The sequence below is a fragment of the Accipiter gentilis genome, chromosome 9, assembly GCF_929443795.1.
Source record: "Accipiter gentilis chromosome 9, bAccGen1.1, whole genome shotgun sequence".
Classification (NCBI taxonomy): Eukaryota; Metazoa; Chordata; class Aves; order Accipitriformes; family Accipitridae; genus Astur; species Astur gentilis.
The window spans coordinates 20651250-20663731 of NC_064888.1; the positions used below are offsets into that span (position 1 = coordinate 20651250).

General features: G+C 38.0%; 1 protein-coding gene across 1 annotated transcript in view; it reads left to right on the top strand.

Moving 5' to 3' along the window:
- USP54 (ubiquitin specific peptidase 54) overlaps window positions 1-12482 on the top strand; it is a 79711-nt gene that overhangs the window by 28742 nt on the left and 38487 nt on the right. The window contains exons 4-5 of the mRNA XM_049809762.1: window positions 89-181; window positions 10575-10709. Of these exons, the coding sequence (XP_049665719.1) occupies window positions 89-181; window positions 10575-10709 (228 nt within the window). The remainder of the gene's footprint in view (window positions 1-88; window positions 182-10574; window positions 10710-12482) is intronic.

Below are 12482 nucleotides of genomic sequence, written 5' to 3' on the forward strand. Positions count from 1 at the left end.
TAATTCCAGAAGTACACTAATCAGAGCTTTATGCAGTATTTTATTTCATATATTCATAAAATTGGCTGTGTCCCTTTCTGTATTTCAGGTTCTCTGGCACCTGGACATTTTTCGCCGCAGTTTCCGGCAAATCATAACGCACAAATGTATGGGCGATTCTTGCATCTTCTGTGCTCTTAAGGTAAAAGTTGGAAATAAATTAAAAACAATTTTTAAAAAAATTGAACAGAAATATTTCCATACTTGATTAATATGTGTAATCTAACTTGCATCTGGAAATTTGTGAGAGCAAAGGTAAATCTCATAAATACTGGCCCAAGACACTCATAGTACGGTTTTTAAAATATGTGGAAGCCAATGAATTGTGAAAATACTGTAGGTAAAGTTTCAGATACAAGGACTCAATGGAGTGCAGTTCATTGTGAGCCCTCATGTTGTTTCAAAGGTTAGTTCAGTCAGTGAAACATCAGTTTGTTTTGTTTTTTCTAATTCATCATTTGGTTTATAAATACCATACTGTATACAGTTAATATGCTCTTCAGAAGTTACCTTTCCTACAGAGCTACTTTAAATGTCAACATGGAGAAGGCCATTTAGCTTTAAGCCTTTCTCTTCAAAACTGTTGATTATGTAAGACTAAAAAGTGTTTTCTACCGTAGGGATTGATGTCTGCATTAAATGGCTCAGGTCTTTGTGGTCTCTGTTTTGAAAAACACCAGTTCTGTTTGTAGATACAGATACAATAACTGGCTGTGATGGATGCTGCCCGGACGTTAAGATCTAGATGCTAGCTCTGGTTCTGAGTACTGTTATGTACTTGAGTAAATTGTGCAGTCCTACATCTCCATTTATCTCTACCCATTAATTTTTAGCGCTTCTGTTTTTTGTGCCCTCTTTTCTAAGTTTTGCTACTTCAAGCCCATGACTCCCTCTAACTTTGTGGGAGAAGTGGACGTGATGCAAACATGATGAAAATTACAGCTTTAATCTTCCTGAACAGTGATTTTTTTTTTTCTTTCTGAAATTGATGGGACATTTTCTTTAATCACAAATGGGTTGTAAAATCCAACTAAATATATAAATTTATTGTGGGAGAATTTATTGTGTCATTAATTCTGTGTGCAGTAATGAAAAGGACAGACAGTATGTCTTACAAATATGGCAAAACAGAGAGTGCAAGGTTTAAATTAAAATAATCTGAAGCTCACAGGCATTATTTATAGTCTAACAGCTGTCTTGCTACTGTGAAGTGACTTTACAGGTGCTCTGGTAGAGACAGGCTTGAAATGAGTTATCTAGTGAGTTTTTGGACTGTTGCTGAGGGGTTTTCCCTTGCAAAAGAACAGCAAAGCGGAGACTAAGGCATGGAAGAAGATAAGTAATTTTCTTCTGAAGGGAAATTTGTCTCAAGACGTATCTGTTGAAATGATAAGACAGGATGATATTTACAGCAGTATCATCAGAAGAGGATGTAACAGTAGGTTAGGAGCAAAATAGCACATCCAAAGTGAGAAATGCAGCTATCCAGACAAAGAAAAGATGGAGGAGTATTAAATATATTCCCTTCCTTATAAGGAAGTGGCAAGACTTAGGCATGATCTGGTTTGGGTTCATTAAGTTCAGTGGGATAAATAATTTGAATAATAAATAATAGTTCTTGGATCATGACCTTGAGTATTGCCAAGTGATTGTTGGCATTCTTTGGTAGCTGAGATGAGAACAGAAAGAAGAGGATTTAGGAAATTATCATGAATGTAAGCTTTTGCTGTTTTGGTGTTTAACCTAACAGCAAGATAAGACAAGGAAATACCAGGAGATGAGACAGGTTCTGCTATTTGAATGAAAGTGGACTGGACTCTGAGGCAGAGTTGAGAGGTTTTAGTATAAAGATAATAGTTAAGTCTTCTTCTGAATAAGAGTACCGAAAAAGAGGAGGGGGTGGGAAATGATGCTATAGGAAAAAGGAAAGGATGAACCTTTGTGGAACTGGTATTGAAAGATGAACTCTGGCCAAAGATACCCCTGGATTAGCAGTACCAGTATGAGACGGGAAAGCACTACAGTAAGACTGGAAGATGACTGGATATCTGGAATACGTGTATTAAAAGCAGACATTGGGTTGAAGAGTCTTTACTTTTGTTGATAAAATCCTTGCTTTTGATGTCTTGCTGGTGTGCAGTATGCTATTATAAACTTGGAAGTGACAAGTAGAGTGGCAGAATTCACAAATTGTATGCCTGCAGCCATATGCCTACTTTTTAAATTAAGCAGCTTTTGCTGCGCTCTCTTCTTGCTCCCAGATATCTGCAAGGATTTTTTTGGTTTGTTTCCTATCTGAAGTTCTTACCAATGCCATGCTTAGCCAGAAGGTGTTACAACCCTTAGTTTCCAACATAGCTATAACGTTGCACCAAATCTTCTAGTACTTTTGTACATTTTAGAAAACTTGCATCTGGTTGCGTGCAGAATTCCTATAGCTCACAAAACTCAATGTACAAAGAAAAACTCTCAAGAAATGTGTAAACAAGTGAAAAACTATCTGGACAAGTATTTCTGAATATGGGCAGTAACCAATAGTTGACAAAGTAAGTAAATGAATTCCAACTGTCTTTAATCCAAACCAAAATGTTAGTGTTTTCTCTCTACAGTCTGTTCTTCATGGGAAATTTCATTGTGTTCTGCCCAAGCCTATTCCAGAACCTTCAGAAAGTTTACAGACATCCATTATAAAACTATACAAGAGAAAAAAATATGTAGAAATCTGTCTGTTAGAAGTTATAGAACTGTTTTACTCCTGGTTCCTTTATGTGGATAAAGCAACTCACATTTTTGTTTTTCTCAGGGTGAAATCATGACAAGTTTCAACCTTTATTAACTTGTGTAAAAATGTTGATGTGTGTACATAAATGTTTGAAAAATTTCCCCCATTTTTCTGTCAAATAATATTATAAAGATGAGTAATAAAGGATTTCACTTAACTCTTAAGTGAAGTTGGGGATGCAAACCTCCCCTCACCCCAAAAAAACCCCAAACACCACAAACATAGGTTGTCTTGCTTGCATGCAACTGAAACAGTAGGGATACTAAATGATAAAGGTATCCACAAGGGACAGGCCCAAACAGTGGAGATGGTCATATTCTGCTTCATAAACTCCTTAAGCAGGCAGTAGGGGGGGGAAAGGCTGTTTAAGGTATTTACTTGTTCTCTGCTGCCCTCTGGATCAGTGTTCTCAAACTGCTCTTTTTTTTTATTTTCATTTCTCCTCCTATGAAAGTCTGACTGTCTGGCACATACTATGTGTAAACTTGTATAAGCCAAATGGAATAATGTGCTTAATATTCATCTACTACTGCAAGCATCACCAAGAACATTTCGTGTCCCAGTGTAGCAGGATCATCCCTTCCCTTCCATGCTCATCTCTTCCCCTGCCCCAGCCCTCGTATCTGCTCTGGAAGTCTTTAACTGTTATCCTGCCAGGGTAATGCCAGCTTAGCCTCCAGGTCTTTGACATCTTCTTTCTCTTGAATCTTGCCTTAGGCTTTTCTAAGATGAGGGAGAAGATATGGCTGGATCCGGTGGGAACACAAGAATTTGGAGCTCTATACCATGTGAAAATCTCCCATTAGGGTCTGGGGAGAGGTAATTAGCCTTGCATGCTGTCAGGTGGATCTGCCCGAAATACCTGTCCAGACCAAGCAAGGTGGAGGCAGGACATCTTTACTCTTCTCCAAAGCATGCTGGCATGTTCGTATTCCAGCCTGGCCTGGGAAAGGGGCAATACTTGGAGGGAAGAGTCTACGTTGTGTGCCCCCCTCCACTCCAGGTTCCCTTCACAGGATACCTAATACCTCCTGTGCTGTGCAGAGAGGGTTCACCCTCTTCCTCTGCTTTGAACAGTTGCTCTAAAGGTGACATTCTCTTCCCATTGACTTTAGAGGAAGATAGTCTTCACTAAGCTAAATTTAGCCTTTGAATAACACCAAAGAAGTTGTATTTTTTCCACACTTTTTTGGCTTGCTGCCTGCAACTGTTTCTAGGGATTCTGATGTCATGCACAGTATTTACTGTAAATGCTCAGCTAGGTCTATAAATATTATTTGTAATTTTAAATTACTTATAATAAAATGAGGGATCACAGGACAGTAATGTCATACCTGATACCAAATCACTTTTTTTTTTACCACATTGAAGACATCCATTGCACAATCTTGGAAGTGATTTTAAAACTTGCTATGCTACCTGGCTATGTTTATGTGGCTAAAAAATGAACCTTGAAATCATTCTAGACATACATTCATTGGTTATTTTGAAGGAACCTTGCATCAACAGCTATAAAAAGGCAAGAGCGCTGCAGACTCTGCTGGAATCCCAAACGCTGTTCCTCAAGATGTGGCATTATTTAAGTGTTTTTTCAGTACACAAGCTGTCCTTACCACAGTGTGGTTTGCCTGCCGTAACACTGGAACAGCTTTTTGATTTATTATTAATGTTGAAGTCTACTGTGTTCTGTTTTATTTTCTTTTTTCTACAGCATGACTTTGCTTTCGTGTTTGTTTATCACAGCTGGAAGAGGGCAGGAAGGGGGAAATCCGTCCACTGTACTGAGCATGCCACAGAGAGTTTGTTCTCCTTCCAGGGATTGTGCTGGGATCTCTATAGTACCAGGATATAGGACAGAGTGTTTTTTGTAGTTCGCAAAGAAGAATGCTCTGTTGATTGATAAATTCCAGTAGGGCTGGTCTTTTCTGTAATTTAGTCATGTGCAACAAAAGCAGGAAGAATGTGAATTTTCTGTGTAGAAATGATGCTGTTTTCTAAGGTGAAAACTGAGAACGATAGGGTATTAGAGTGCTTTAAAGGAGTGGAATGACTATAGTTTGTGGTTTTGATTAGCCACTTGATTGAAATGGAGGGATTTGTTATGAAAGGTTCATTATATGGTTGAGACAGTAATAGGTTGGTTGCAAAGATTTCATCCTCTTGTTTTGTGCTTTTTTTCCAAATTACGAAGGTATTTCAGGGTAAAACAGTAGTAAAAATTTATAAAATAATTACTTTTATTGTTTAAACTTTTTTCCAGTTGACATTTGCAGTTAACTGTCTGACAAATAAACTATCAGCAAGTACAGTTTCCTGAGCTAATAAACAGGTAATTGAAACTTTCAAGTAATGACTGCTTCTTTTGATCTTGATCAAGCAGTTAATTAATTGTTACCTAGTTGATGTGGACACTCTGTGATTTGGGTTTCTTTTCCTGACACCCTCCTAACCAAAACTCTTGGAAAGTATATTTTTATTTGATTTTGGTAGTAGCCAGGGATGCCTGACTCTACAGTCCATATTAGGGACCTTATGCTAATGTTTAGGGCACAGTGCAAGTAAAAAGTAAAGAGGAATAATGGAAATCTAAGTTGATTGTTATCAGACTTGGAGGTTTGGAAAGAGATCCAAAGACACAAAACCAATTAGAGTTAGAATTATTTGCACCCTTGAAGGTAAATGTAAAAGGAGGAAATGTGGGGTTGAAATATGAGCTAGTGGAAATAGTGTGGGTGGATGCTGATGTGGCTGGATGGGAGAAAAGTGATTTTAGCAGCCAGAATTTTTATTGAAACAGGCTGTTGTACTAAGTAAGAGGCTGCATCAGGAGAAGAGTGTGATGTTCTGGATGAGAGATTACATACTGTAGACAAGAAGAAAAAAAAAAGTCGAGTGAATGGAATGGAGTAAGAAGGGCATGCTATTGGAATGGAGAGAAAGTTAAAAAAACAAACCAAAACAAAAACCTGTCACAACTGACTGACAGCAAGAATAATATTGATATGTTGAGCAGCAAAAGAAGGATGAGCACTGGCCATGTTAATATTTGTAGCTTTTGCTAAAAGGCAGAAACTATTAATGTAGGGAATACTAAAGCATTTGGGAGGGAACATGTTATGTTCTGTGAAAGAAATACCAGACCACTAGAGCTGCAGCAATATCCCTATCCAGAAGGAACTTCTGTACAATGCTGAAAGAGAATAATTCTTAGAAAGCTGCCAAGGACAGAACTCAAATTTACAGTGTATGGACATTGATCTGATTCTGTAGGTGTTGCCTATTGTCTTCAGTCATCGGTTTACTCTTACACCAGCCTGCTTGATTAAAAAGTCATATGTGCATGTGTATCAAGTCTAGGATTTGTTTCATCAGTGTGGTTAGATACACATTGCAGATGTCAGTTTACCCCAAATAAATTGAATACTTCTTTCTAGGGAGCAAATGGATTCCAAACACTGTTAGAGATAATTTGGAGCAGATTTTGTAAACTATGGGGGGATTCACAGGTATTTCAGCTTCCAAATCTTTCAAATTTAAAAGAACTCTAAAGTGTCAATCCCATGAATTATCTCAAAGAATAATTGTTAACTTTATTCTCTAACCAAATGAAGAACAACTCATTTTATGATTGCGTATGTGAATTTTAGCATTCTGTAATACAAAGGCAGGTGTTTTAACTTCAATAGTTCTATGGTAAAGGTTCCTTGACTCAAACCTTAGGTCATTTTCCTTTGAAGCTTTAGAAGGTTCGTGTTGATCCCCACATTTTCCAAGGTGAAGGACATTATTTTGGGAGACCGCCAATTCTGCAAGTCTGTGTTCTGACGTATGTCAGAAGCCCAGACCTGTAGCATAAAGGACACAAAGCTTCCAGTTACAAAACTAGGAAAAAGCCTTCTGAATGGTAATAAGCCAAGTGAGGCCTTACAGTAGACTGCCTGGGAATTTCCAAATTTGGATGCCTCAGAGCAAGCTGTTGAAAGGTCAACTGTGTAATTGTAGTTGATCTTGACTTAGTCCTTGGAGGAGGACTAGATGCAACTAGATGGACTTTGGTAATTTATTCCTCTTAAAGAACACTTGTCCTTCCTAATTCTGCTGTCTCTGCTACTCTTTCCAGGCCTTTGAAGATTTGTAGGAAAGGGGATATGGAGGGAGGTGGACTTCTTTTTTTATATAGACCTTAGGAATGCAGTGTAACCAGAACGCATACTTCCTATCTGAAAAATCCCTTGCTCATGCTGTTCTCTGTCTTGGCTCATAGACTTACCAACATGCCAAGAATAGATTATCAGTGTAGCAATCAAAGTACTGCTGCTAATTCAATATTAGTAATTGCTCAGATTTTGTGTTAAGCTAATATATGTTTTGGGGGTTTTTTTTTTAGTTCTGCATCCTTGATTTTAGTTACTGAAAACTGGTAAAACAGGAGAGACTTCCCTTGTGTCTGAAGCTTTTAGCAGTGTCTTTTCATATTGTTGCTGCTGCTAGGGATATGCTCATTTGTGTTGGAGTGCAGCCACTGAGAGAGTTCATCAGTGTGGTGAATACACTAATGGGGTTTTCACTATCTTCAAATTCAGGTGAAGTAGTTTTTGAAAGAGAATAAACTTTGAATGTTTCATATATAAAGTTCTTATAAAGTTCTAGAAGCACTTGGAGAAAAGGTGTCATGAAAACTCCTGGGGCAGAATCAGCAGGGCTTTCTTGGTCTGCACCCAGCTGGCTTTCAGACCTGCATATGGAACAAATATGTTAATGATTAACAGTATCACTCAAAGGCAAGACCTAAAATTAAGGAGAGAGATCTGACTAAGATAACTTAAAGATGAAACTGCAGGAAATGCCACACCTGTCCATCTAATGCTGAGACAAGAAAGACCTGTTCTGAAGGTGAGCAAAGAACCTATCTTGAAAAATAAGGAAAAGGGGACACCCAACCCACCCCAAAACCCCCAACCAAACCCAGCGAAAACCAACCTCCCCATGTTCAAAGTGCTTTTGACTCCATTTGAGGTGCTCTTGGAACTTCCTACGAGCACTGTGTTCCAATGTGCTCTAAACTGTACCGTGCAATGACATAAGATTTGATCTTTATTAGATTAAAATGCATAAATAATCACTAGTTTTAAGACTTTTTTTCTTTGTAATCTAAATAAGACTACACCATTGTGTGCTGTGTCATTACAAATTTTAGGATGCATTCTTCTATATAATATTGGGATCTTTTACATATTAGAACTCTTCGCAGAATTCTTTGTTGTTACTGAATTCTTTCTGTTCTGTGGTTGTGGTAACAGATTTCCCAGTTTTCTGCTGTTTAATGAAAGTTTTTTGGTTTTAATTGTGAAGGCTGTAATTATTTTGTGATGCAAAAAAATTTAAAATGCGGGATCTTGTGAAAAACAGTTGCTTATCATCAGGATCACTTTTTCCTTACTGGATCTCTTTGTGTTAACTAGCAGATATGTTACAGGTAAAAGTGAAGTATACTATTTCTTTAAAGATGGAAATTTAAAATGAGAGTTTTGGTTTGCTTGCTTGCTTCTGCTTTTACCTAGTTTAGAGCCTGTATTGATTCTCTCTTCCCCACCGAGAGTGGAGAGCCATTTTGGAGCTCTCATTGAAGGTAACTGGGTCCTGTCCATCAGTTCACCGCAGCAAGGTTGTGTGCCAGTTGCTAGGCAAGTGCCTAGTTTCCAGATCTATGAAGTGAGATTGATGATAACCAGAATAAACACATTTCCAAAGCAGTCATGAGTATTTTCAAGTGCTCTTAAATTATTTAATGTAAAATGCTGAAGCAGGATGTAATGATGTTTCACTGCTTTTTTATTTTCCTTTTTTTTTTTTTTTTTTTTGAGGTCCACTGAAATGAGAAAATTTACTGAAGAAATATGAAACTTGCTCTGTTAACACAGTGACAGAAATGGTAATCAAGGTTGCCAAGTACAGAGACTTTGTCGTTCTTCCCATTTTTTTATATGTATATATAAAAGGTAACTGAGGAGAGACATTGTCTTAATTCATGAAGTGTGAGACTTACTGCCTCACAGCCTTCTCTTCATTACCACTTTCATCATAATTATTTGATACTCTAATAAAGGCAATATTAGAAGACCTATGGCCTTCATCATAGTGGGCCCTTACCCATAATGAACACCGTAAAGGACTACCAAAATAAAAATAGCAGTAAAGAGAGATGGGCATTATACACCTATATTAGATAATATGTGAATGCTATAAACTGTACCATTCCTACAGCCAGAAATGGCAGGGGTGTGGAAGTTGGTTTGCTGACTGTGCAGCGACAGCTGTGCACTCTTTCAGCTTCTTCAAAGCAGCCGAGATTGCAGTTTGGCAAACCTTCTTGCAGTTTACCTGCTCATTTCCTGATAAGAAACAAATAAGAATAGTTAAAGGAGAGAAAAATTCAGATTATTTATTTCCAGTTAATATAGATCCTAAATATACTAGGGAGAAGCTTTCTGTAATTAAGGGAGAAACTGATACATGGGTTGACATTGCTACAGATTCTCAGTATAGATTTGAAAGAAAACCAAACTGGCAAACCAGTTTGAGGCTGGCTTTCTCCTTGTTTGACTAAGTTTAGAAGGCAGAAAAGCCAAGTCGTGCACAATTGAAGATGATCCATTCTTACTGCAAGAGAAAAAAAAGGAGATTTTCTGCAATCTTTAGGGAAGTTGTGAGGGAAGTTTTATAGGAAAGGGCAAGCAGAACTTTGAGATTGACACTGATGAAGATGGTTGCTTGTGATATGAAATGAGGTAGAAAGCAGAGCAGAGTGGTGATGTAGACAGAATGGTCTTGTATGAAAATAAGGGCTGGAAGTTTTTACTTAAACTGAGGATCTTGCATACAGAATTATGTTCCTGTAATTGTAGGAGGGGCACAATGAAAGTTAAATCACTGTTCAGAAGATCTTTTGGATGCCTCACACACACATGCACACACATGTACACACACACACAAAATAGTGTTTTATTCAGTTGGAAATATGAACTGTCATGAATATAATCCACACTTTAAATGATGATGCATCTTTATAGAACTGCTCGTCCTTGCAAATGATTACCCAGATGACCTGTGAATTACAGTTATGAAAATGCAAGTTTATGGCAACAAGTGAACAGCTGGCCATACATAGGAACCGCTGTTCATGTTGTGCCTTTTCCCTCCTACATGCTGACCCAAAACCCATCTAATTCTTACCCACTTCTTGGACTTACTAGAAAGTAAATTCCTTAAAGAGTGAAAGCAGCGGGTTGTGGCTGTTGAAGGGCTGAGACACGGAGAGAGTTGCTTGAAGGCAGAAAGAAGGCGGTATGTGTAAGAAGAAAGCTACCAAGACGGGAGTGAAAAAGTGAACTGGAGAGGGACAAATAGGAATAAAAAGTGAGGAACTTTTGGTGTCCATTGTATTTGGTTCGGGAATCAAATATGGGGGAAGATCCAAGGGGGACTGACACTGAGAGAAATTTACCCCTAAGCTCCTCACTCTCCCTTGGATATGTGAAAGGAAAGGAAGGAGTACACAAAGGTGGATATGATTTCAAAGGAGGAGCTTTTAGGATTTCTCTTGTAGTCCCTGTGCAATACAAATACCTGTGTGTTGCTTGATCCAAGTGAGTTAAAGGTTTGTTGTTTGTTTTCAGATAACTTGAGTAATGTTTTGAAAATACAGTAACTTAAAACACAGTAACTTAACTATCTTTTTTTTTTTTCTTACTAGAGTATCTTCAACCAGTTTCAATGTAGCAGTGAGAAGGTACTGCCTTCTGATGCCCTGCGCACTGCTCTTGCAAAGACGTTTCAGGATGAGCAACGCTTCCAGCTGGGCATCATGGATGATGCTGCTGAATGTTTTGTGAGTGTAACTGAAATATGGTTTGACAGGCATAGATGCAACCCCCAACTACGCAATTCTTTTTTTTCCTTTCATTCCTCCTCTCTCCAAATTCCAACAGACCTTGCATGTGTGGCCTCAAAAAGCACACAGAAGATCCCCAAGCTTGAAGTGATCCAGTGGGGAACCAGTATTTTGTTTGAGAGTCATTGCTAATGATTTTGAAATGGAAACTTCAATGTTATCCATTTTTACAGTTACTTTTGTATATGTAATGCTTGCAGTCTCCAGTGTGTCTTGAATATGAACTGTAAAAAAAAATTGCCCTCCAAGAATGATTCAGGATTCTAGTTTCAAGGATCACCTCAAAAGGGTGAAAGGACATTTTGTTTGCCAGTTATTCTGAAATCATGTTTTCACAAACTCTAGCTAAGGGAAAGTAAAAGTAAATAAATAAACACAACCCAACATAGTTGTTTATGTTTGTAAGTTGAGGTAAGCAACGGTGAAATGGATCATCTCCAAATATTTCTGTTGCTGTATTTGTAATCCATCTGACAATTATTGTGTTTTTTGGCTGGTTATCTCACCAGTGTGGTTGGGAGATGTGTTTTACACAAATCTTGCATCCCTAGGCTTACCCACCTGTTTTCTTTTAATACTCAAACTCTTCCTTGGCATCCATTATGTTAAGATTTTATTCTTACCCACATTTCCTCCTTTTCCTTCTTCAGTCTCCTAAATTTCTTTAACTTAATGAGCAGGGTTTTTTGTCTTGCTGACCTATGGGCTGCTCCCCTTTTTGGAAATGATGGTGTCCATGGGGTGGCCCAGGTGTGTTTGTATCCTACTTGGTTGTTGAACAAAGATGTTAATTCTTAACCAAAGTATAAACATACTGGAACTACTACTGGAAGGTAAAACTTCTATCAGGTAAAGCACCTATCAGAGTGGGGTCCTTTCTGTATGTTAAATCTTTCATTTCCTATGCCTACCTAATTTGACACTTGCACTGTAAGAAAACATAGAAATGGGATAAATGCATATAGCTATTGTAGTTCTCTTAAACTAAGTGGACTGATAATGGGCTTATGATAACCCAAAGTATCCTGTGTTTGTAGAATACTAATATAGCAAAATAGTATAGTTTAATGAGCTCACTTAAAATGGAAGTAGTTCATACCAATAAAGCCTCAAAGTGAAATAAATTACATTTGCCTACGCAGGAGCCCCTGTGAGCACAGTTATGTCAGATCTTTGTATGCAGTCCAGCACTTGAACAGACTTCTATATGTAGTAGAACATGGGAACTTCTGATTTAGTTTCTTCCTTGTGAAAGCTAATCTAAATAGCCCATCTAATACTGCTGTGGGAGTCCCCACAAGCAGGTTGGTTAGGTTAACCATACTGGCACAAGGACAGTTAAAATGGGTACAAGTTCCCTTTTGAGACTAAGCTTTAAGGCAGAGATAATTCCATAGCTTTTCACTTAGTTAACCTTTTCAGCCCTAAAGGCAGAGATTTAATTTCAATGGCAGGAGAGACTAGATCCTAAAGTTCAAGGGGAATTGTATGGCATCAGAGCTATGTTGCCTAATAATTAATCTTGTTCTGCTTATTGCAGACCTATAAACCATCCAGGCAGCTCATAGTCATAGTGAAAAGTGTGCTGCTTGAAGAGATGTCAGTAGACTTCTGGAATACCCAGATTAATGTTGGCAACATTGGGAGGAGAAGAGGTCTTAGGACAAGAACTCCTAGGAACTTGGAGTTGTGTGAAATAATTCTATTCTT